Source organism: Euleptes europaea, chromosome 1, assembly GCF_029931775.1.
Source record: "Euleptes europaea isolate rEulEur1 chromosome 1, rEulEur1.hap1, whole genome shotgun sequence".
NCBI classification, from domain to species: Eukaryota; Metazoa; Chordata; class Lepidosauria; order Squamata; family Sphaerodactylidae; genus Euleptes; species Euleptes europaea.
In genome coordinates, this window is record NC_079312.1 from 69,727,676 (window position 1) to 69,754,513 (window position 26,838).

At 41.3% G+C, this 26,838-nt stretch overlaps 1 protein-coding gene across 1 annotated transcript; it reads left to right on the forward strand.

Annotated features, from left to right (window-relative positions):
• Window positions 1-1,504: 1,504 nt before the first annotated feature.
• Window positions 1,505-25,220, forward strand: RFT1 (RFT1 homolog). The gene is made up of 13 exons (XM_056857873.1): window positions 1,505-1,599; window positions 3,065-3,150; window positions 5,387-5,503; window positions 5,933-6,122; window positions 7,347-7,448; window positions 9,448-9,582; window positions 10,426-10,504; window positions 11,916-11,966; window positions 15,372-15,502; window positions 19,020-19,164; window positions 21,362-21,467; window positions 24,329-24,578; window positions 25,053-25,220. Exons 1-13 carry the CDS (start codon window positions 1,537-1,539, stop codon window positions 25,218-25,220), a joined length of 1,623 nt encoding a protein of 540 aa, XP_056713851.1. The 5' UTR covers window positions 1,505-1,536.
• The last annotated feature ends 1,618 nt before the right edge of the window (window positions 25,221-26,838 follow it).

The following is a 26,838-nucleotide window of genomic DNA, read 5'->3' on the forward strand; positions in this document are numbered from 1 at the left end:
TTTTAAAAACTAGAATGCCAGGCCTGGGCAACTTGCTACTGTACAACTACTGGGTGACTTGCTGCTGCTCAACTCAAGACGTGCCCAGGGATTCAGGACTGCAGTGGTTACAGTGTGACTTTCCCTGGCTTGGTTGGTGAGTCAGATCTATGAAGGGCAGGTCTATTAATGCACATGGTGAGTAAAGAAAACCTCTGTAGTCAGAAACAGCAAACGTCTGAATAGCAGTGGTACAAAGCAAAATCAAGGGAAAGGTTATGCCTTGTTGGCTGTCCAGTTTGTGCTACAGGATGCTGGACCAGATAGATCACAAGTCTGAACCAAAAGGGAAGTTCTTATGCTCTTATGATGGATACTGCACAACATATCAGGCTACTGTGCAACTTGGGTGAGGCGCACAGTTGAGCCAGACTTGGTAGCACCATGTGACTCACCTAAGACAGGTCTCGCAGCAGCTACTCTGTGAATTGCTTGGGCCCAACTGGAGCTACTGTGTGACTACCACACAACTTCCTGAGCTAGGCCTAGTGGTAGGGTTGCCAGGTCCCCCTTCGCCACAGGAGGAAGGTTTTTGGGGCAGAGCCTGAGGAGGGCAGGGTTTGGGGAGGGACTTTAATGCAATAGAGTCCAATTGCCAAAGCGGCCATTTTCTCCAGGTGAATTGATCTCTTAACAGCTGAAGATCAGTTGTAATAGCAGGAGATCGCCAGCTAGTACCTGGAGGTTATGAATAATAAACAAAAGGGCAAAACCACAAATAGTTTGATAACAACGCTCACTTTTGGCATACTATCAACAAGTGTATCAACAATAAAGTGCAGGAATATAAGAAACGAAGTACAGCTTATATACAAAGTCCAAAAGCTGTACAGCTTATATGCAAAACACAAAAGTGTCCAAGGTAAACAGTCCTTTTAGGTAATAATTTATGTTTTATAGGAGTGCCTTCAGGGCAATCCACCAGCTTGCTATGTAGCCTGCGTCCTTGGACATATGATGTTGTTTTTGGGTTCCCCTGACCTGTATCAAGAGTGTAGGCAAACAGGGATCCGGTAATCTTCCTGTTTTGATGGTTAATCTTCCTCAGGTAAAGACATGGACAGCTCAGTGGCTTGTTCACATGTCAGGAGTTTATATTTTTAATAAGTAAAAAAATAAGTTGATATCATTTTTACTCTAACCCCCCCCCCATTTCCCAGGGGCCTTTTCCGGGCTTCAATGGCCCGCCCGCCTGCCCCCTGCAGGAAGGAGAGGCTGGAGGCCGCAGCACAGCCTATCCACGGAGCCGCCGGCTGCCGGGCCTCGGCCGCATCACCCTCTGCCGCCGCCGCCGCCGCCGCCGCCGCCTCTCTCGAGCTGACGAGATCTGAGCGCGACGGGGTGGAGCCATTGGCAACCTGGGCTTTCCTCTTCCAGGAAGCGGCGCTTGCCGGGCGGAGAGAGGAGGGCGGCGGGGGAGCCAATCCTTTGCATGGACCCGGGCGCCGAGGCGGCGGCGGCGGAGGAGCTCCCTTCTCGGGCAGGGAGGCGGCGAAGATGGGCTCTCAGGACGTGCTCAGGGAGACCACCCGGCTGGCCTCCTCCAGCGCCCTCTTGCAGGTGTGTGTGAAGCGCCGTCAAGTCGCAGCCGACTTACGGCAACCCCTATTGGGGTTTTCATGGCAAGAGACTAGCAGAGGTGGTTTGCCAGTGCCTTCCTCTGCACAGCAGCCCTGGACTTCCTTGGTGGTCTCCCCTCCAAGTACTAACCAGGGCTGACCCTGCTTAGCTTCTGAGGTCTGACGAGATCAGGCCAGCCTGGGCCATCCAGGTCAGGGCTCCTCTTGCTCCTCTTGCAAGTAGCGGCCCACAATGCGGGATTGAAGGGGGGGGGGGCGGTGGTCGGCCTCAGCCCCGGCGGTGTCGTTTCCCGCTTCATTCCTGCATGCCGCGGGGGGGGGGGGAGGAAGCGGAGCTGAGGCTCCCGAAGGGCGGTGCTGGGCGGCGGATTCGCTACTCCCCTGTGTTCAAGGCCGATTTCGCAACTGACCCACGAAGGAGGGCTTGCAAAGCGGCGCCCAGCCAAGGCAAATCTATAATGCTCCGTTTTTTCCTCTTCAGGGCAGCCTCACATCTTACGAGGAGCACACGGGTGCTTTGAATGACGTTGCGCGGGACAGGGAGCTCTTTTGTGCCTTGCCAAGCCTTCTGCTGCAAAAAGGGCATTGTTGAGCTGAATTGAGATTTGCAATGTTGTCTAAATGCAAATTTGAGTTTGTGGTTTCAGTTTCTTAGACAAGTGAAACTTACCGCTTGTGGCTGGAAGAAAACACACGCCCAAGAGCATCCGTTTTCAACTTTTCTAGACCTGGGACCAAAACATACACACACACACACACCGCCTCCGTTAGCACCATGTGACCCACTGAGCTCGTAGTAGCCGATCTCAGGATTTGACAGAAAGAGGAGGTACTGCTACATTTGCCTGTGTTAAAAAAAAAAAAAGGAATTGTCTCCACTGCTGATCGATCTCTTTTTGTTGTCTGCCTGCTTCTCTCAGCCTGTCAGCGAAGAGAAACAAGAGGCAAGGTGCCCTATGCATTAGCAGAAGGGGCTCCCCAAAAGGAGCAGAAAGGGAAAAAAAGGCAACTCTGTAAGGGCTGGCAACTCAGTTCATTCATTATATCCACCTTTCTCCCCAGTGGGAACCCAAGACTGCTTACAGTATTTTCACATCAACCCTGTGATTTGGTTTAGAGTGTGTGACTGGCCCAAGGTCACCCAGCAAGTTTCCATGGCAGAGTGGGGATTCCAACCTGGCCCTCCAGATCCTAGCCTGACACTTAACCACTACATCACTCCGGCTCTATTTAGAAGCAAATCCTATTATTTTCAGTGGTGCTTACTGTCACATAAGTGTGCATGATTTCCCCATCGGTGATTCTGAGTTTAGTGGAATTGGTACCAGAGACTTTGCTGACAACAGTTACAGTATTTGGAGCTGAGCTGCGCTTTGAAATCTGACTTTGTTTCCATAGTTTGCAAGGTAGTGTTGATTTATTTACTGTTCGTTTATATTTTTCAGATATTTTTCAGGGTGATTACCTTTGGCTTAAATGCTTTTACTCTGCGATATGTTTCAAAGGAAATCATTGGCCTGGTGAATGTAAGGTAATAAATGGCAATCTGTTTTTTTTAAGGTGTGAATGATTAATGTTTCCCACTTCTGGTAGTTCTGTTTCAGTGTCTTCTATTTGATCTTTTTCTAAGCATAGACAATGAAAAATGCTTTCCTGTTGAACTTTCTGCTTCTTTGCAGGTTGCTGCAAAAAGACATTGTTTAGCTGAATTAAGATTTACAGTGTTGCCTAATTGCAAATTTGAGTTTGTGATTTCAGTTTTTTAGGCAAGTGAATTGTTTTCTGTATTATGCACATCCCTGGTAGTGATTTTAAACTTCTATTTTTGTAGCTTCTGATTCTAACATTCAGTAGTTATTAGATATTCTTGTAATACTAGATTTGAAAAATGCTACTATTACATTATCCCCAAACTGAAGGCTTTCTGCTGTTTTGCCAGATTTTTCTCAGTTCAGCAGAAAGCTTGAGGTGCCTGCAGTAGAATTCCCACATCTCTGGCACTTCACCTCTGTCTTCAGCAGAATTACATTATAACTGGTACATATTTAGTGATATTTTCTGTGAGGTGATTAGTGGATTTATGAGTGTAATTTCATTCTTATTATGAATATTCTTCAGCAAAATTACTCTCTGTGAAGTGCCATTGAACATATGTCTAGGTCCATTGAAAGTAATTAGGGTGCATCATAGCATCTGAGTGGCCTCTGTTGAAAACGGTATGCTAGACTAGATAGACTATTGGTCTCATCCCCTATGGCTATTTTTACTTCCTTATATTGAGATGACTGGGGTTGAGATACGTTAACAAACTTTATTCTGTAAATATATTTACATCACAATCCTATGTGGATTTCCTCCAGGCTGTGCCCATTGATGGGAATGCCTCTATATGCTATTGTGCTTGTGTGTGTGTAAAGTGCTATCAAGTCGCAGCCAACTTATGGCAACCCCAGCAAGGGCTTTCAAGGCAATTGATTAAGTGGAGGTGGTTTGCCATTGCCTTCCTCTGCAGAGACTTCCTTGGAGGTCTCCCTTCCAAGTACTGACCCTGCTTAGTTTCCGAGATCTGATGAGATTGGACAATACCATGCTGCCTTCCTTCTCATTGTGCTTTTAGTTGCATTAAAATATTGCACTTTATTTACTCGCTGTATAGCCTGCGTTTCTCCACAAAACGAACCCAACTGATTATAGTTGCGTATAACAGTTAAAAACCTACAGCAATTTAAACTTGCTTTGTCCATATATGTGACTGCATTACAGATAGCGTTTTTATGTTGTTCATTACAATGTATAGAGGATTTCAAAACACATGGGCCAGATGCAGTGAAGGCCAAACTTGGGTGCATATTTCTGCAAATAATGTGTGTGTGCTGGCTCCCCCCTCCCTTCTGGTAGCCTGTCAAGCCTTATGAGGTTCTGGTTTCTGAAGTTTTGGGGATGGCTTATTGGAGCTTGTGGAGGGAGCACTGAAAAGTCCCTTGTATACAGAACACTGGGTCCTGGCTATGAGGACCAAAGCTTGTTTACAGTTCTTTATTAAAATATTTATAGCTAACCTTTCTGTCAGCTCCAGTGTAGGACTTGAAGAGGTAGGACAGTGAGTAAAATGGGATTGAGTGAGTAGAACTTCACAGTACATACACACAGACCAATTTTGTTGTATATGTAGAACTTATGACACATACACACAGAACTATGTTTCTTACATGTGTAGAAGCCACTTTATGTATGTTTGAATGAGTAAAATACAAAATTTGGAAAATATTATTTTCAAGCAGTTAGAAATCTAAAAGCTTTCATGGTACTGAAAAAGTGGCAGTGATACTGAACAGCTGCGTAACATGTATGTCTCTCACAGCAATATAATGTTATGTTTGGTGATCTGATGTAGAGGCAAGTATTCTCTGTTGTGTGCATTCCTGTGGTGACAGAACTAGTTCAATAATCTAGCTCAATTTGATTAGAATCAGTAATAATCAGGAAGTCAAACTGAACCTGAACCCTAGCCCCCAAATCACTTCAGTTTTTTCCCCCTGTGAACCAGAACTAAACTGGAATCCATGTTTTTCTGCTTGGGGAGTCACTTCTGGTTCAGTTTCAAAGCCCCCAGGACACCTTGGGTTAGTTTTAATTCAAGTTCACAGATAAAAACCTCTTAGAGCCAGATTTTGGGCTAGGGTTCCGGTTTGTTTTTATTCTCTGGTTGTTGTACTCTCACTGATGGTTAGTTTATGCTGAAATTGCTTTTTTGTCTTTTTATTTAGGCTAACACTGCTTTATTCTACAGTTGTTTTCTTAGCCAGGGAGGCATTCCGCAGAGCTTGTCTGAGTGGAAGTACAAGGAGGAACTGGACCAAAACTTTTAACCTTTTGTGGCTAACGTAAGTTTAGATGATATGGTGGAATATTCAAATGATAAAAAAGCAAACCATTTGTATTAACACTTTGCTCATTGTGGAGAAAGATGGAGTATAAATGTAGTAAAAATATTAAGTGTAGCAGAAGATGGGTAGGTGGATGAGAAGGAAAGAAGGAAGCAGGAAGGATATTGGCTCTGCCAAGAGAAGAGAAAAATAGTGTGGGGAGGACACAGGGAAAACTGAGGTGCTCCTTGCAAGTCCTTGTGGGTTCCCCACTGTGCAACTGGGCCTGGATCAGTGCGGGTCAGGTAGGGGCTCAGTTGCCTAATTTGGTGAGGTGAAAAAGCACCCTCTTGGCAGTGTCTCTGATCTGAGCCTCCACTGAAATGTTGCAGAGAAAAGGACAAAGTATCGAATAGTCTGCAGAAACTGTCTCTTCATCTTTTGTAGAGTTCCCTTGGGTATATGTTGGTCTGTATTCCTAGGCTGGGTCTGGCTAGATATGCTTGAAATTCCTGATGGAAATGCTGTTCCTCACTACCAGTTTGGAGTTATTGCCTTTGGACTTTCTGCTGTGGTTGAACTCCTAGGCGAACCTTTTTGGGTTTTAGCCCAGGTACATTTATTTGTAAAACTGAAGGTTAGTAAAATCTGCAAAAACTTTTATTCTTGGTTTATTTGTGTGAAATTTCAGTGAGGACTCTTTTGTTTCAAAAATTGACTGCATCCAGACATTATGATAAACCAGGGGTGGGGAACGTCAGGCCCGGGGGCTGTTTAAGGCCCGCGAAATCATTTGGTCTGGCTCTTCGTGGGTCCTGGCAGATTTCTAGCTCAGAAGGATCTAAGACTGGCAATCCTCCCCCTCCCGCGGACAAGACTAGCCTCTATTCAAGAGTTTGTTTTGCTGAGAAAAGGAACCTTTTCCCCCCTTGCAGAAGAGTCGTTAGCTATGGAGCTGCTAGGACCGCCCAAGAAACTGTGTTAACTCTTTCCCACCCGGACCTTGGAGAAACGTATTCCCTCTCTACTACAAGAGGGCTAGGGGCAGAAGTGGCGACAATGGAGGGGTTAAAGGGAATAGGGCCAGAATGCATGCATGGGGCGGGGGGTGTTCTTAGTCAGTGTGTCCTCATTTCACCCCTGCAGGCAGAGGTAGCAGGTGCTGGCTGTAGAATCCGACCCCGACTCCACAGATTGTTTTAAGCTTGTAAAACGGAAAAGAGTGTATGTGCATGTATAAGTTAGAATCTTTCATATTGTGCAGGTTGCCCTCAGTTTCTTATGCTGTTTGTGACTTTGCATAATTAAACATTCTTAGAAATCTTTAAAGGATGTGTGTGTAGAGTCCTGTCAAGTCACAGCTGACTTATGATGACCCCTTGTAGGGGTTTCAAGGCAAAAGACTGACAGAGGTGGTTTGCCAGTGCCTTCCTCTGCATAGCAACCCTGGTATTTCTTGGTGGTCTCCCATCCAGGTACTAACCAGGGCTGACCTTGTTTAGCTTCTGAGATCTGATGAGATTGGGCTATACCATGCTGCCTTCCCTCCTTTAAAGGCTAGGATTTAGTAATCATGTAATTTTTGAATCTGACACCTATAAGAATAGCCTTGGATCCCATTGAAAAATAGCACTGACCGAAGGATTTCCATCACTGGAGCACAACTTTCTCAACTCCTTTCTCTTTCTGTATCCCTGAATGCTGCTTCTGGGGTAGCTCCCCCTGCTCCCCATGAGGTAGCACTTGGTGGTTTTCTGCAAGACAGGGAATTGCAAATACCATCTCCCCTTTTGTCAGTTGATATATTTGGTGGGATCTAACCCACAATATGTTTAATGTAGTTTTTGTGTATTCTTTGCAGGTAATTGCTGAAAGTCTCTCAGTCATTTGCAAATGTATTTTAACAGTTATTCTAGTAGTTCTATACCCTCATTGGGGACTTTACATCTTTTCCCTGGCCCAGGTATGGTTTGAGACTTTTACTTCTTGGTTTAACATGATGATTGCACTTGAAGGAATGGATGTTTCCTTGTTAAAGATTCTCATGCTTTGTTACCATGATTGCACTTGAAGGAATGGATATTTCCTTGTTAAAGATTCTCATGCTTTGTTACCATTATCCATCATAAACCAAAGATGCCAGTTTGAGCCAGACCGCATGGGTCTGCTTTTTTCCTGTACCAGGCCAGGCTGATAAGATTCTGACTATGTGGGGGCACAAACACAGTGCCACTGTTCTGATGAATATATCTGGGGCTTTACATTTAGCTTGTTCCATAAATACAGGTGATAAGTGGTGTTTTTCCCTGAATTACAAGGCTTACAAGTTTTGTTTGTGGGCTTCCTAGAGGCACCTGGTTGGCCACTGTGTGAACAGACTGCTGGACTTGATGGGCCTTGGTCTGATCCAGCATGTCTTTCCTTGTGTTCTTATGTAAGGCATGGAACACATTACATTCAATCCATTTCAGTAGTGCTTCTTATTTATCATTCTAAACTATTCATAAGAGGTGTTCTACAATGTGCAAATGTATTAATCAACCTTTTCTCCCTTAATGTTAAACTCTCATGCTTTCATATTTAATTATATAAAGGGCACATGTTGTTGTTCTTGGGCACTTAACTTTAATGTTACTTGTGCTTCATTTAATGAGAATGTAAAAGGAAAAGGTGCATTGGATCCAGATAGGGACAGTTAATATAGCTCTGTTCCCCAAAAGCAGGAATGCTGTCTGCCATCTGGTATGCACAAAAACTGGCCTGAGAGAGACCAGGAAGATATAAAAATACACAACAATAAAGCAGAACCTTATAGACTAACAAAACTATTTCTGCATAAGCTTACTTCTGCTGTGTTGGTAAGGGTTGAATCCACTTCTCATTTTAAGCATTTTAATGAAATATTAAGCCAAAATGCATTACTTTGCATTAAATGCAAAAATAAAAGTGGACAGGGAAATTGGAGTGTATAAATAAGCTTATAGTCATGCTAAACAATGCATTGAGAGTCTTTAATATTAAACAGTGTTTTAGATTTTTAACTGCTGTTCATATAAATTCCTAAATTTATGGCTGTCTTATAGGAATGGAGAGTACTTGTTTAAAATACTTTATTTCACAAGCTCATAATTCACATGTGAACTGTATGGTCACTGTAGTTGCAGTCACTGCAAAAAAATAAAATAAAGCATACCACAGTTGCTGTACTGACAGCATTATGTGGGCATTAATTCTTGAAACAGTACCTTGTGTAAACACTGTTGTGCCACAATGTAGATCTGTCACAACATTTGAACTTAAGAACATAAAATGAGCCCTGCTGGATCAGACCAACGGTCCACCTAGGCCAGCATCCTGTCTCACATAGTGGCCAACTAGTTACTCTGGAGGGCCAACAACAAAGCATAGAAGCCAAGGACCTCCCGATGTTGCCTCCTGGTGCTGGGATTCAGATGTTTACTGCCTCTGAATGTGGAGGTTCCCTTTAGTCGTCATGGCTAGTAGCCACTGATAGACCTCTCCTCCATGACTATGCCTAATCCCCTTTTAAAGCTGCCTGTGCCCATGGCCATCACTACATTCTCTGGCAACTAATTCCACATTTTAATCACTTATTGTGAAAGAAGTATTTCACACTTATTGTGAAAGAAGTCTGTCCTGAATCTACTGCCTATCAGCTTCATTCGATGCGGGGTTTTTTTTGGCAGGGAAGATGGCCGATGGGCGGTTTAGCCTCGTCTAACCTCCTGCTACCCCCCCCCCCCCAGCTGGAGGAACTCTAGCTGATCTAGAGATTCCGGAGGGTCAGGAATCTATTTCTGAAGCTCCCCCCATTAGATTGGGGTCCTTGAGTTCTGGGCATCGGCATTTAAATATTATTGACACTCTGTTTTCATGTTCAGATGGCAATGTTGCTGCAATAATCTTTAGGCTGTGTAACTAATAAAAATTTATTTTTACAGCTTTTATATACCAGCGTTTTGGTGTTATGCTACGTAGTGTATTTCATGAACTTTTTGGGTTCTCCTGAAGCAACCAAAAAATCATTTCCAGTTACCAGAATGACATCTATTTTACCTACTTTGGTGCACGGTGAAGTAAGTAGAAATTTTTCTTGTGCTAAAATAATGTGTTGTTTTTATTTAAAGCTGTTCTAATCAAGCCTGATCAGACTGGTCAGATTATTTTTCATATAGCAAAACTTAGAGGTGTAAACTTCTTGTTTACATTAAATTCAATTTTAAAAAATCATTTTAGTAATATCTGTTTTTAAATGTTTTCATTAATTTTCATTTCCAACATGGAAACATCTCATGTTTCCTTCCCATTACCCGGCACCTACTCCATTGGTGGGTGCTGCTGCAAACAACTTAACTATTGAAGGCCACTAATGTGATGTCTATAATACTGGTAGGAATGCATGATCTTTACAGTAAAGGCTGGTTTGCATAGGATTCTGCAATTACAGTAAAGTATGGCATTCTGCAATTACAGTAAAGTGATTCATCTTCCCCAGCTGCGGGTATGTAGATCACATTCACAGAGTTGGAAGGGACCTCCAGGGTCATCTAGTCCAACCTCCTGTGCAATGCAGGAAATTCACAAGTACCTCCTCCCCACACCCCCAGTGACCCCTGCTGTATGCTGATAACAGTATTTTATGAACTGATGTTCCACGGATGCAGTCCTGTTAAGTTTGCCATCACTGTGATGCCTCCAAAAAGTGCTGTCATGATCACAGAAACTGAGCAGGAGTGTATCTGGTGTGCAGATTCATTACAATGTGTTTGTTCACATAATCCCTATATCCAGAGCATATGGGGATGTATCACGTCAAGGTCTTTTGCACATTGGCCTTTGTAAACATATAAATTCATGACTTTATCTGGAAGGTTTTAAAAATTTTAAATGCACCTTTGTAATAATTGTTTACACTCTAGGAACTTGTTAACTGGAAAGAAGCTAGATTGACCTGGAGTTTTTTTAAACAGTCATTCCTTAAACAAATTTTAACAGAGGGTGAGTATGAGTCACTCCTGATTTACTTGTTCAGCCTCTTCTCCCATTCCCCGGTTTAGCTGCGTTTTTTGAATTTTCCAGCATTTTTATTGTTATTAGCTGAACCAGATGGCAGTGAGACGCATACCCTTTCCTTGCATTTTCTTTTTGAAATGAAGTATACCAATTTTGTTTTGCATGTTCATTAGAAAGTGGAAGTTGTGATAAAATGTAAACAGCAAGGAGACCACAACAGTTCTTCTAACAGGCAGCACAAAGTTGCTTCATTTGAAGTGAATTTGGGTCTTCTTAAAATATAGTTATTTATGGATGTAGCCCCCTTAATATAATTGTATGGGTTTTGGTTACACTTTTGAATCCAATAGTATCCATTGACCTGAAAAATGAGAATCCTGTGATGACAGTAGTGATTACATAGGCTTGGATCCCAAGATGCTGCTCCATCCGTGTAAGTCCAAGCAATAATACGCCTGTGTTAGGACATCTTATTATGAGTTGGAGCAGTTGACAATTTCTCAGAATTCTACTAAGGTATTATTATAATCATGTTTGAATCACATGGCAGACACAGAACTGGATGTACAGTAATTTTTTGTAACATGACCCTCAGTGTTACAATAATAAGGTGTCAGTAACATCCAAAAGTTCTAATATTTTCACACATTTTTCTCAAGGTAGCTTCTAGAATATTAGAGCTGTAGATTTAATACCTGTAAATGGAAAGTCATCATATTATTTACTTTGCGTGCATTCCTGAGGGGGGCCCTAGGAACCAGCATGACACTGCGCTGGTGTAAGTGTCCGTTTAACCCGAGATAATGGGTACTTACGTCATCCCGGGAGGAACGCACGTCAGTATCTGGGAGCTGCAGAGCTGCTCCGGCCTCTGCCCCCATCGCAGCCATGCTGGGAGCCAAATCCCAGAAGAGGCAGCAGGTGGGGGCCTTGGGGAGGCATTCTAGGGGGCGGAGCTGATGTTAGTCAGCTTCCAAACCACTTTCCACTGGGAAGGCCCCCTGGAACTGCGGCGTGGCTACGCTACCTTTTCGGTGGCACAGCTTCGCTTTTTACAATGGGGCATTTCCCCTATTTTTCTTTTTTGTTAAATTATTTTATTTTCTCCTCAGTGGCCGGGAAGCTTCAGATCTAACCACCCCCCCTCCCCCAAATGGGCTGCCCACTTAGATTTTACCTTTTATTTTCCTTTTGTTGTCTTAAGCTTACAGATACGTACAGTGCCCCACAATAGCTGGGCCTGTCATCACAGTGAAAAAAAGTCTTTTGATTTCTTTGGTGCTTGATTGTAAGCATGCATCTCAGGTCAACAGTTTAGGGGGTTTCTCATTGTGAAGTCACCTGCTAATGTAATAGAAAGGGCAATAAATGCTAATATTACGTTCTGATTTTGTAGGTGAAAGATATGTGATGACGTTCCTGAATGTGCTAAATTTTGGAGACCAGGGTAAGTATAAACTATTATCAAGTTATAGTTGTCCTTGACATTGGAAGAAAGCTGCATATTTTAATAAATTAAATTCTGAAGTCTAACAGATTTACATTTGATGGTGATAACAATGTAAAGATAATCAGTATAAATATATCATTTTGGTGATTATATTATGATAATGTCTGTGAGGGATTTCTTTGGCTGCTTTGCTTTATAACTCCAACTGAGCTGATTATTTTATTATGGTATTCTGAAAATACTGCCTTAATTATTGTTTATATTACAAATTCATTCTTCTCTTAATATTTGTTTTTGGTGTATATGGAGACAGTGATAGTGTGAGTTTGCTGTTTTAGTTCAAAATTCAGAATTAGGCTTTATGTGTATTTTAGAGCATCATCTTGTGTACAAAATACATTCACAAGATATTTTAGAATTCTTACTAGGCCACTTTAGGTGGAAACATTAAACTGCATGTGGCATATAAAATGTAATCCATGGCATCTCTTGTTGCATGGGGAGCCAGTGAAGTGAATAAGGCAATCCATCCTATTGGTCTAATTGGAATTATCTGTAGATGACCATGCTATTTTCTTGAGGCATTTGGGAAACAGAGTGGGTGGGAAGGGGGCAATAATCTCACCTATGTTCTTTAATACCTATGTCAGACTGCTAAATGAGATTGTCCATAGCCTTTACATTGGATTCCATCACTGAGTTTTGACGCCAAACTATGTACAGGTTGAGTATGCCTTATCCGGACTGCTTGGGACCAGAAGTGGTCCGTATTTCAGATCTTTCTGTATTTTGGAATATTTGCATATACATAGTGAGATATCTTAGGGATGGGACCCAAGTCTAAACACAACATTCATTTATGTTTTATATACACTTAGCCTGAATGTAATGTTAAAGAATATTTTTAAGAATTTTGTGTACATTGAACCATCAGAAAGCAAATTGGTGTGCTGCTGAGGGCTAGTGGGTAATACCTGCATGCTGGCTCAAAAAGTCTGGTTTTAGGTCAGTCCAGTTATCGGATGTCCGGATAAGGGGTACGCAACCTGTATTTCATTTAGTAAATTTCTGAAAGTGGCTTTACTGTCTTAAAGGTAAAGGTCCCCTGTGCAAGCACCGGGTCATTCCTGACCCATGGGATAACGTCACATCTCGACGTTTCCAGGGCAGACTTTGTTTGCGGGGTGGTTTGCCAGTGCCTTCCCCAGTCATCTTCCCTTTACCCCCAGCAAGCTGGGTACTCATTTGACCGACCTCGGAAGGATGGAAGGCTGAGTCAACCTTGAGCCGGCTACCTGAAACCGACTTAGGCCAGTGCTTAGAGGCTGTGGTTAAGCAGCTGGCTGGACAATGAGCAGTAACGAAATCCAGATAAAATGGAGGTGATACCAGTTGGCAAGGCTGATGTTCTAGAAAGATTGCGCTGCATAAGCTGGATGATGCTTATTTGTCTTTTGCGAATCACATGAGTAGTTATGAGTATGTTTTGACTCAGACTTGCTTTTTAAAATAATTAAGAAAGCCTTTTGAAAATAATGTTTGTTCATTATTTATCTTTGCTTATTAACACTGCTGCTCTGACCACACTGGTCCATGCGTCTTTAATGTTGAGACTTGATTGTTGCGGTATGGTGCTACGGGGGACTGCCTAACTCAGGAACTTTAGTTAGTGCAAAATGCAGCAATTTGTGTTTTAATCAAAGCAAGCCAGAAGGAACGTGTTTCTCCTGTACTAGGAAGACTTAATTGATTGCCTTTTGTTTCCAGGCTCAGTTAAGGTCTGGTTCTTGCTTCCTAACTTCACATATCAGATTGACTGTCTCTCACCCTAGGAACCCAGTCATTAGTGATGCTCCTCCCGACAGCTTTTACTCACTGTGTATCCATTAAGAATGTAAGATCTTCGGTTCTTGTAGGTTATCCGGGCTGTGTGACCGTGGTCTTGGTATTTTCTTTCCTGACGTTTTGCCAGCAGCTGTGGCAGGCATCTTCAGAGGAGTAACACTGAAGGACAGTGTCTCTCAGTGTCAAGTGTGTAGGAAGAATAATATATAGTCAGAAAGGGGTTGGGTTTGAGCTGAGTCATTGTCCTGCAAAAGTATCAAAGGTAATGTGCTAATCATTGTCCTGTAAGTATCAAGATAATGTGCTAATGAGGGTGTGGTATGTTAATGTGGAACCATTGTATCCTGAAGTGATCTGTTAACATGTGCAATCCAAAGCTAATCTTTATGGCTATTGTGGACTGTAGTCTTTGTTAGTCTGGACTATATATTACTCTTCCTACACACTTGACACTGTCCTTCAGTGTTACTCCTCTGAAGATGCCTGCCACAGCTGCTGGTGAAACGTCAGGAAAGAAAATACCAAGACCGTGGTTACACAGGCCGGATAACCTACAAGAACTGATGAACTCTGACCGTGAAAGCCTTCGACAATGTAAGATCTATTTGGCCAGAACCAGTCTTTTCTACTCTATGGAATGTCCTTGTGGATGAGATTTAGGGTGGGGGGAAGCACTCCCTTCTTACCTGTAGGAAATCTTACAGTACAGTTGTGTTCTGGAGTTCTTTTTGCTAGTTTTGTTGATTATTTAGGGATACATTGGGTTGGATCCAACTGAAAATCTCCACTGATTAAAGCGATTTCTGTCAGTGCAGTATGATTTCTCTGCCTTGCCTCTGCTGCTGCAACCCAAAATGCCTCCCAAAAGGCTGGTCCTGGGGGCAGAGAGGACCCTCAGGAATGGTATGAGAAGGGAGTCAGGTCTGTCATGGGAGAATCATTGAAAATCACCACCCTTCTATCAATGGAAATGATTGGTGGGATCCAACCTGTTGTTTTCTGTGTGACTTGATGATGGCTTTATTTTTAGTTTTTAAAAATTGTTTTGATTTTCATATACAAAATAACTATTTGAACACATAGTCAGTGAGCTACGTAACTGTTATTCTCAAAGTATAGTTGTAATTATGCAGCTGAAAATGCTGCAACCATCCAATATTGCATTCTGTTTCTTATCACTGCACCATATATGCATTGTTCATTTACCATCCCATCAGTGTATCCTGTGACATTATTCTTAGCCTAAAAAAATGTTGAGTTTAGGTGTTTTATCAGTTGGTTCCACAAATGCATTACCTCTTCAGTGTATGGATTATGATATTTCATAAGATATAGAAAGTTATAGTTTATTGGTTTGGTTTTCTTGTTAGACTGAAATTTATTTTTGGCAAACAAGGTTGGTTGAACTGTGTTTTTATTGTAGAAACATTATATCTGTGGCTTGATGATGTACTTCTCTGTAAGCCATGTTGAGGTGTTTTTTTTTTTTGAAAGGCAAAGTTGATATGTTTTTGAATAAATAAAATACTGAACTATATTTTTTCTGTTCGTTTAAAGGTGTATATGATATAGTGAATAATCTTGGATCTCTGACAGCTAGATTTGTATTTTTGCCTATAGAGGAGAGTTTTTATGTTTATTTTGCTAAAGTTTTGGAACGTGGGAAGGATATCAAGTTGCAAAAACAGGTAACTTTAGTATAATTGTGATGGATAAAGAACAAGTCTGTGTGCTCTTGCAACTTTGTACCATAACATTTTGGAAAGCTAATTAGGGGGAAGGAAAGAATGTAAAATTAATTGTGCAAGATCAGTGGCAGCAAGTAGATAATGTATACATAGCATTGTAGTTCTAATACAGAAGTGTAATTTTGATCTTTTCACTAAAGCAAAACCAGAACCTGTGGTTATAAATGGGTCTTGAGAATATACAGTGAATTATTTTATTGAAATCAATGGACTTGCTTTTGAGTAAACGGGTAGCATCGGGCTATTTGTTTACAGATGAAGCTGCCTTGATCAGACCATTGGTCCCTTAGGGTCAATATTGTCTGCTCAGACTGGCAGAATCTCTCTAGGGTCTTAAGCAGACGTGTTTCACTTCGCTTGCTACCTTATCCTTTAACTGGAGTGGCCAGGGATTGAACTTGGGATCTTTTACATGCCAAGTAAATGTTCTACCACTGAGCCACATGTTATTAGGAGTCTGTGTGGTAGTGTTATTAATATTTTATTGAAATAACTAAGGCATATCTATACATTTCTCAGAATGGGATTGTAAATAAAGTACTGTAATTAAACGAAGAATTAATTATTTCTGGAATTCTACTTGTACATCATTCAGGACAATCTCATATGATAAGAGTTTGTTTATTGTCACTCAATGGAGGAAGGTATCTTTAAGATTAGGTTATCCCTCCTCCTTGCTCCACGGCAAGGTTTATAAAAATTATTTTTGAAGGCTTCCACCATCAGTTGGAGATGGACCCCAGTCCATGTCCTGCCTGCTCTATGGCTGTAGAGGCTTCAATCAGCTTGCTTTGCAAAACAGAAAGAATAGAAAGTGAAAGATAGGGAAGATGTTGAAAAACAGAAATCAGCGGCTGTCTCCTTTGCCCGTCTGCTTGCAGGGACGAAGAGGAAGCCCTCTCTTTCCCACCGACAACGCTTGTATTCCCCTAGAGTTGAGCCCCGGCTGGAGTCTGGCACTACTGCGTTCTCCCACCCCTCGGTAGCCACTCTGCCTCACTGAGGCTTCGTTGGGGATGGAGAGTGCTGAGCTAAAGCTATCCAGTCTACAATGCCTCACATGGGTGGAGGCTGAAGCCCCTGCAGCTGCCCTAGAGCAGGGGTTGGCAAAGTGCGGCTCCTGAGCCGCAAATGGCTCTTTGGGCCCCTGAGTGCGGCTCTTCCCACGTGCGGGCACGCAGGTCGCGAATGTTGGTCGAGACGGGACGGGGGGAACGAGACGAATATCAGCACGGCAGTACCAAAAGGGGGCAGGAGAGAGTCTGCGCAGGAGGCTCTCGCGTGACAAAGGAGCGACCACGTGCCGCTGATGCTGGCGGGCCTGCTGTGGGGAGAGAGTCTGCGCAGGAGGCGCTCGCGTGACGAAGCAGCGACCACGTGCCGCTGATGCTGGCGGGCCTGCTTTGGGGATTGGGTTTTTTTTAATCAGCGGAGGGAGCGGCTGCCGTGTTGGTATTTGTACGTTAAGCCCAAGTTTTCTTTTAGGATTGGGAGGGGTTGTGACGGAGCATCCCAGCCTCTAATTCGCATTGCGCCAAAGGACGCGTGTCGCCCGAACGAGGAAGTCCCGCGCGGCGCCTTTCTCTCCACTCTTGAGGCTGCCCGCAGCCTGGAGGGGAGGGGGAGGCAGAGAGCGAGCTGCCCCGGCGGTTGCCACCTCCCCCCTCCCTGCTGCGCTGGCCCTCCTTCCTCCCGGGCTGGCGGCGCTCCCTGCAGTGTAGAGGGGGGCTTGCCAACGACGGAAGGGCCTAAGCCCCGAGGCGCCCTCTCTGGCCCCACATTCGGCCCGCGCGGCGCCTTTCTCTCCACTCTTGAGGCCACTCGCAGCCCGGAGGGGAAGGGGAGGCCGAGAGCGAGCTGCCCCGGCGGCCGCCACCTCCCCCCTCCCTGCTGCGTGGGCCCTCCTTCCTCCCGGGTTGGCGGCGCTCCCTGCAGTGTAGAGGGGGGCTTGCCAACAACAGAGCGGCCTAAGCCCCAAGGCGCCCTCCCTGGCCCTGCATTCCATTTTAAATATGAGGGAAGCTTTTCTCATCAGGTTTCAGGAATTCAGAAACAGCAAAGCAACGTTAGCCTTTGTTAAAAAACCTCTTAATGCAGTAGTAACAGAATTAAAATTTTCTCCCTTTAATGTTGACATTGGCAACTTGGAAATGCAATTGCTGGATTTAAAAAACAAAGAATTATGGAGCTCTAAATTTGAACGTCTTTGTGGTGATTTGGAAATATTGGAGAAAAACAAATGTGAACTTAGTTCACAGCACAAGTGGTCTGCTTTGAAAGACCTGGAGAAGGAAGACATGATGATTTTTAACACTTGGAATAGTATTCCTGACTCATATGATCAGTTGAAAAAACTAGCGTTTGCTGTTCTTTCCCTTTTCGGTTCTACATATTCATGCAAGCAAGCTTTTTCAAGCACGAACCTTATCAAGAGTAAATTGAGAAGTCTTATTGATGAGAACCTGGAATCATGCCTAAAATTAAAAACAACAACGTACAAACCTGACTTACCCAAACTTTCCAAGGAGATGCAAGGCCATTGTTCACATTAAGTGTTTGTCAGTCATTGTCATGATTTAATGTTATGGATACGTTACTTACAGTTTAGTTTTTATCAATAAATAAGATCGTTATTAAGTATAATGTCAAGTTTTATTCAGTGTACCTATAGTTTAATTAAGACTTAAAACTTTAATTAAAGTTTATTAAGTTAATAAACAGTATACCTACCTATATATTTTAAGTTTAAAATAATTGGCTCTCAAAAGAAATCTCAATCGTTGTACTGTTGATATTTGGCTCTTTTGACTAATGAGTTTGCCGACCCCTGCCCTAGAGATTTCTCCAATGGGTGCATTTGTGGAGAGGGCTGCTGAGGTAGCTTGGCAAGTCATGAACTGGGGTCCACCTCCAGCCAACAGAGGAAGCCTTGCACAAATCATTAGTGTAAGCCCTGCCTGTGGAACGAGGAGGCGTAACCCAACCTTAAAGGTATCTTCCATTTCACTGATGAGAAGAAACCTTCACAATATGACCAATGTTTCATTTTCTGCAAAGTTAGGAAGTGTATATATTCCATAGTTCCAAATGCATTTTCTCTTATACATTAGAAGGTGATTTTATTTCCTGATATTCTTCTTAATGCAGAGATTTGTGCAGAATAATTACGTTCGTCATTGTGGCTTCTGTGCAGTACCACACTGGAGTATTGCGGAGACTCGCCACAAAAAGAGAAAATAATCAGAATTTTCATTTCATTTACTCTGCAGATGTGGCTTCTATTAAAAATATTTGTATTTTGAGACACAAAATACTTATTGTTGATTATTACAAATTTGACAGTAACTGGGTAGGTAAAAGCATTGTAAAATATAATTATATTTCAAGTAATTTGACACAACAGCTGGGACATGTTGTTTCTGTTATGTATGCTTAATGATTGCAATTCTTTCTCTAGGATGATATCTCTATGGCAGCAGCTGTCCTAGAATTACTGTTGAAACTAGTGCTTCTGATTGGCCTAACCATTACCATTTTTGGTTATGCCTATTCCCAGTTGGCTTTGGATCTTTATGGAGGTTCAATGCTCAGTTTGGGATCAGGTAATGTCTTTCTGAAAAGTTTCACATATGTCAAACTATTTTGTGAAAACATCTTTGTTTTACTTTGTTTCAGAAAAATTTGATATATATTTTTTATTTATTTGATACATTCATATACCACTTTTATGCCAGTGCATTTATTTATAAACATGGGAGAAAGGCCAGAGTGAAATAGAGGGACGTTTTGCTCCTGTGTCTGTGTACATTCTATAATTTGAGTTTAAAGACTTGTATCTGTGTTATGTTTAAGAGAATCTCTGTGTGTTTTATGGAATGTATTTTCATGTATGTTTGTGTGTGCACTATGGAAGGGTGCTGATGAACATTATAGTACTGCATTTTATTATGTTGGTTTGGAGCTTTACTGAGGGGGAAAAGCTCATTTTTATAATAACAATTTGGTTATTGTACTCCTGGTACTATGCTCTCTTGAAAATCTTACAAAATTGGAATGTATAATCCTTAAAAGTTCTTTAAAGAAAAGAAGATGGGTTCCTTAAATACGTCAGTTGTTTCTTTGGAAAATAGAGTAAAATCTTTTTGCATAATGTTAATTTCCTTTTTTAGGCTGCTAATTGGAGGACTAGATCTTATGCTAGTGTAAAAACTAACTGGGTCTGGAGAACATAATCCAAGAGTTCAGGAACTCAAATGTAAAATTGTTAAGCTGCTGCTAATAATAAGAAACGTGCTCTGTTGGAGGAGTGGAAAATAGTAATCTTAACAGCAATGTAAAAAAAGGGATCCACATGGAAAGGGGGGGGGGGCTTCTGGAGAATTGCAAGCCAGATAGCCTGATCTTCTATTCTGGGTGAATCGGTAGAAGCATATACAGGAAGAATCAGTGTGGCTTCTGCGAAGGGGAGTCTCACTTACTAACTCTTGGAGTTAATTGAAAGGGATAACAAAAATTTGAATAAGGATATCTGATAGACATTATATACTTGAACTTCCCAAAAACTTTGGATAATAGCACTCATCAAAGGCTCTTGAGTAAACTTAGAAGTCATAAGAAGGTAGGCCAGTTGTGGATTAGTAATTGATCAAACAACTGGAACAGGTTAAATGAATAGTTCGTCCAATGGATGGAAGTGGGCAGTGGGATTCCCCAGGGATCTGAATAAGGACGAGTGCTATCTGTTTATAAATTATCTGTAATTAGGGTTATTAACATGAAATTATTCAAGATGCTGAAAAGCAAACTGTTAGGAGCTCCAAGATCTACTGTTTGCAGTTTTTTCAAAAAATAAACCTACTAAGGATTCCAGTTTTCCCCATATGTTCCTGATACTTGTAGTTGTATGAAGCGAATATGTTAATTAATTAGTGAGCAAACAGAAGCCCCAAGTAACTATCAGTGCCCATGAGAGGAAGGGTAGAAGATATACTTTGCATGCACAGGGTCCATATTGCATCCCTGGTTTTCCCTGCTCAGGGAACTTGATTGGGAAAGGCTGAATCTCTGCAGAGTTGCTGCCAGTAGATGTAAAAAGTACCAAGCTAGATGGGTCGTTTGGCTGATGATATAAGGCAGTAGCATCTGTTCTAAAGTCTATTTATCACCGGTTTGTTAAGGCTCAATCGATACATTAGAAATTAATTTCGGAAGTAGTACAATATGTCAATAAGCTATACTTTAGCATCTGCCAGGTTCATGAAAATGATGTTTAATTTTGTTAATTATATGCAGATAAGCTGCAGCCATCTGGCTCATGATAGATCTTTGATAGGCAAACTGTTCAGTACTGAAGGCTGTTTCTACTGCAGAGCTTTCTGTTAAACATGAGTATTTGCTTCAAAGGCTTAGAGATTAGGGTTAGTGCTAATAGTGAAACACAAAGTGTTTAACATTGATCCCTTTGGAGGTACTTTTCTAAGTATATTTCAGTGAAATGACCTCATTTCAGTTTAAATGTGTCATTTATTCTTTACTGCTTTTTTTACTTTAAGAAAAAGGAAAGCCACAATTGTATCCCTAATCAGTTCTTTTACTTCTTATACAGGTGTCCTCTGAAGTGCCATATACTGTATTATACTACTTAAGATATATTTAGGAACATTTTTCTTAATAGCTTAGACAATAACTTGACAGTCTATGATGAATTTATAATTTAATAATATCACAATTTGCATTACTGCACAAAGATCAGTATGAGATTTCATTTTATTAATTCTCTTCTCACAATATTTTTCTCAGGGCCAAGTCTCCTGCGTTGCTATAGCCTATATGTCTTACTGCTTGCTGTTAATGGGGTAACAGAATGTTTTGCATTTGCTTCAATGTGTAAAGAAGAAGTAGACAGGTGGGTTTTTATTGTGTTGTATTTAGATTTAGATATTATGCATACATATTATTTGATGATGCATTGGATCAAGTTCTTTATAAAAGCGTCCCTCTGGATAATGTGTATGAGCATTGCTTGACACATCCCATGTATAGAAAATGAAATAATTTCTGTAATTTGCACTAACATTTGAATATTTTTCTTACATAACAGCCCATGATTCTAGGTTTTCCTACCAGCCATGAGCCTGATTCAACACAGCAGTCCACATATATAATATTTGTACACATTAGCTGTTCATGAAATTAACTAGGATTTTGGGTTTCATGCTAATTAGTTACCAGGTTAAGTTTTGAGGTACCTAAAAAGATGGTGTATCTCGAGGTAAGGGCAAAGGGGGCATTCCCAGGCCAAAAGGGCTTAGGAGGCTGCCTAAAGGCAGCTCCTCCCCTGGACTGGCCCGGGAACACCCCAGGAATGCCTGCTGGGAGGACAGTGAACTTCTGTGCACCTTCAGGACGTGGGTTCGAGGCTGTGGTGACATCCCTGGGCTGCGCTGCCATTGCAGCGCCGGGAGGATAGCATTCGCATCTCAACACCAGCGTCCGTGCCACTCTGGGCGGCGTAAGTGGCTTGGGCTCTGGCGCAGGGGGCCTGGGCACCGGCGCAGGGGGCCCGGATGCCGGCACAGGCCCTTCCTCACCTCCTGTGGTTTTTCGCCCTTTCAGTTCAGGAATGGGCTTTAAGTCTTTATGCCACCAGTTCTCAGGCTAGAATAGGCTTATTTAATGATATTGTATTTATTTGAAGCAGAGGTTTTCAGACATAGGCGAACCATTGGCCCCTGCTCATAGCCCCTCCAGTGAGCACTATTAGCTCCCCCACAAGAATTAAAAATGACCAAAATAAACTAAATTTAATTTTATCCATAATTTTACATTTTTTATTCTTTTATAATGTTTTAATTACTGTTTTTGTGTCTTTGTATATATTTTAACTATGTTTTAAATTTGTTTTAATGATGTGTGTTGGGAGGACTGATTTTAATGGTTTTAAAATATGATTTTATCATATATGTTTTAAATTGTTAGCCGCAGCCCTGGTGGGGACAAGGGATACCAGAGGCCCAAAATATGGCATCCTATAAGCCTGTTAAGTGGCCCCATGAGACTATTTTCAGTGCCACTGTTCTCCTGTTTTTGTAATAGCAAGCAGGTGTCATCAGTCACCTATATGGCTGGACCCCAGTTGCCCAGTGTTGCTGCTGCAGTATGAGCTGCTGTTTGTGTTGCAGTTGCTGAAGCAGCTGTACGGATTCAGAGTCCTCATCTTAGTTTTCCTCTTAGTCCTTATCTTAGCCTTTATGAAAAATATGCATGGTTGGAAACAAATGTTAAACTCCATGCTCCTTTGAGATATTGAGTTACATATTTAGGATAATACAGTGCAGTTTGCCAGCTGCTGTCACTGGGCAATTGAAAGCGAGGTTCTTTCATTTTAAGCTTGCTTTTTGTCAAATATAGTACACCTTTAAGGCTGTCTTAAGGCTGTTAGATGTCTACAACACTAGCAAAGGTATCCTCTAGTCTAGTGGAAGGCAGAATCCTTGCTGATTTACAGCTTTGTAGTCTTAAGAGTCTAATGTTGAAATAATACTCATTTTCATGATTTAGTTATTAGTTCACATTTCCTGGATATCAACTATTTTGAGAAAAAACACACATTAGGATAAAATGCTTCTGTTTATGTCATGGCGGAACATTTCAATACATTAAATGTATGTCAAGAGGAGGGATGATATATATATTTTGATTGAGACATTAATTTATGCTCTTATGAACCGAAATCCGCAGAAAATAAAAATAAATATTGACAGACAATCATTTAAGACCCAAATATCAGTTTCTCAACATTCAGGATAATCAGTGTTCTTTTAAGACCAGCTGCTCTAGTTGGCATAGTGTTATTTTAATGCCACATGATGTTCTGTAGAATTTTCACGTGCTCTTTGTTTGAGAAGCGAACAATGTGTTCATTTTCACTGAAATTTTCTTCAGAGCTGAGATTAGAAGTGATTCTGAATAATATATTCTGTCAATCGAATTCTCTGTTGAGGCTGCCACCTTGTGAAGAGGCCTGCCTGAGTGATCATGAAGGCTTCCAGGCTTCTGTCATTCCACAAACGAAGTAAACCAGAGTTGTTCAGGAGGACATTTTAATAAAAGTAATAAGGCCATAGTATAACAAAATGGTTCAGGAAGGCACTTTTATAAAATTAATGGAATTATGTATAGGGATAGTGTATAATATATACACTATGATCGCTGTGAATAGAATGTAATCTGTTGAATGTATTATCCTACCCTCACTGCTTTGATTTTATACTTAGCTAATACCATTTTCTGCATTAACATATCCAGTACCTTGTGCTTTGTTTCAGACTGCTGTAATCCTAGTCCTATTACATTGCTTCTTAGATGTGTCATCCTATTGCATTCAAACACTGTGCAATCTGCCTTGAGTCTCAATGAGAAAGGCAAGCTGTAAATAAAATAAATAAAATTAGTAGTGGCAATGATATGTAGTTTGGATTCCTGGTCTGTATGACGTTTATGGAATTATGTCTGAATCACACCCCAGTTGTTCTTGGTTTCTAATTGATACAGTTAATGCTGTGGTTGTGTAACCAGTTAATGCATATTAATGCTCCCCGTTGAAACCATCAACACTTAGTTATAGAACTAGACAAGGGTCTGCAGCACAGATTATTCCAAAAGAATTCCTCCCCATTGCTCTCAGTAAATCACAAGGCTGTCCAATATGTAGTAGATACATACTGAACTGGATGACCTATTTCCCTTAATTTCTTTTCTTTTTAGGTACAATTTTGTCATGCTTGCTTTGTCCTTCCTATTTTTGTGCATGTCCTATTTCTTGACCCACTGGCAAGGCAGCATAGGTTTCATCCTGGCAAACTGCTTCAACATGGGAATCCGAATAACACACAGTGTCCACTACATCTACAGATATTTTGTAGAGAGCCCTTACAGACCTTTAAAGGGCCTGCTTATTTCACCATCGCTGATTTTTGTTTATGTTGTCAGTGGGGTGGTCACAACTATATCAGAGGTGAGTGTTGCTTTCTTCCTATCAGAACACCTTACTAACATGAAGTTTTTGTTGTTGCTGCTGTTGCTGTATTAGATATACTGATTAGAAAAGAGTGCAGTCTCCGTCCCACTTTTCCTTTGTAGACTTTTTCCATAGACATCATTTTCTTGTTTTGGCTACTGCATCCACATAACTTGATGCGTGGCAAATGAGGAATGTCTGGGACAGATTACTTTACATATGTATGTGTGATGTCTCGGTATGTTCAGTTGTCTTGCCCAGACCTCCTGGTCCCACAGGATGACAGGATGGCCACATGAGTTAATATTGACAAGGTGATCTGGACTGTTCCATAGTGACGTGGAAAATTTGTAAAAAGTTTGCTAAGAAAAGTGTGCAAAAAATTAACCAGTATTTCTGCAAAGAGAAGCACTAGATTACTTTATCTGTGTTAACACTGAAGATAGTAATTTAAATTTGTTTCCTTTGTAGGTATTCCTGTGCTGTGATAAGGGCTGGATGGCCAGGCTAAGTCATGTAGCTGTGGGAGCGCTGTGCTTCATTGCAACTCTGGCTACCATATTTTTCACCGAGACCAAGCTGATCCATTTTGTCAAGACACACTTTTTATCAAAATATATCAAAGAAGAAATAAAATGATAACCACTAGAATAAGTCCTGCATATTTACACTTGTATGTTTGTTTTATATAAATATATCTGGGGGATATTTCCTTGTTTTATCCTGGTTATCTTGAATTCTTTCAGTGAAGCCTAATAGTCGGTAACATTTTAAGTTCAAACCAATTTAAACTGACAGCTTTGCTTCAAATTTTAAAACTGTGCCAAGGGCAAGTAATTTGGTAAGCTGCGGGTTACTGCTGAGCAGTATATTTATGCATAATTTACATAATGTTTGCATTATCATGGTTGACACCAGCCAGTCACTAGTGAATATTGTATATCACTACCGTGATGCCATTTTAATTGCATATTCCATCTGCAAAATGTGTTGGGGACATGAGATGCCCATCATGCTAATTGCTGCATACAACTGACAGCTGTTAAAACGTTTGCTCCCAAATTTACTTCCAACTGAACAGAAAAAATAACTTAAGTACATACTGTACCAGATTTAGACAGAGTCTGTCTAAAATGTATTGTGTTCAGACGTAATTGAGTATTGGAATGTAGCTTATTTTGGAATAGTTTTGATTTATTTTCTTGTGTCTGAAACTATAGGGTTCTTATATTCCAGCTGTAAAATTCGTGTAGATTTGATAAGCATCTTTGGCCTCACAAAAATGCTTTTCACATGACATATTGCAAGTCTGTCAATTATATAGAGGCATCTCGGAAGAAATCTATATGTCTTGATTTACAAGTCATTTGTTTTCTCCTATGAAACAGTATTGCCTGAAATAATAACACGGGTAGCAGAGCCTTAACAGTAGTCCCTTGGGAGCTTTCTTAGTTCAAATTTCCATATATGAATACCACAAAAGGTTTTTATTTCAAATAGTATATATTTGGTTAAGAATGTCTGCCTTAAGTTAATTTTGTTTTGTTTGAAATTTGAAGGGTACTGTATACCAGTGCATTGGAAAATAACATTTTAAAACAGGGGTCCCGAACCCTGGCTTTTCAGCCTGTGGGCACTTTGGAATTCTGGTACAGGGTGGTGGGAACAAGTACAAAATGACTGCATGGGAAGTAGAGTGACCCACACACACCCAGGTGAATTCCAAGTACAGGGGAAAAGAGGAGTAAATTTAAAAATTCACTGGGAGAGAAGAATGAGGCAGAGAATAAAACCAACACTGTGGGTGGGAGCTGCCACTGAAGCAATGTTATTTTAATTTACAAGGCCACTTAGACCTCCAATCGCCAATCAGAAGTGGCCCACCCACTTTCTGAAAACACTTGGCAGGTGTCAGGTAAGGTGTTGATGGGTGCCATGGTGCCCATGGGTACCACCTAATTTTCAAAGGCTTATAGGAGAAAGCAGAGTATATATGGAGACTTGTGTGTGTGCGTGGGGGGGGGACACACACACAATGCAGTGTTATTAGAATATAGTATAGGCAAATTGGCTTCTTGGTGAAACTGAAACATGAAAAGTGCTGAGAACATAGCTGTTTAATTAACGTATCTATCATGGTGCTCGAACAATGTTTTCTTTAAAGTGTCTGTATGAAGAAGATGTAAATTTAACAGCCCAAACTAGAGAAAATATATTACCAAACTTTGGATGAAACTTAGCTTTGTTAAAGTAAACT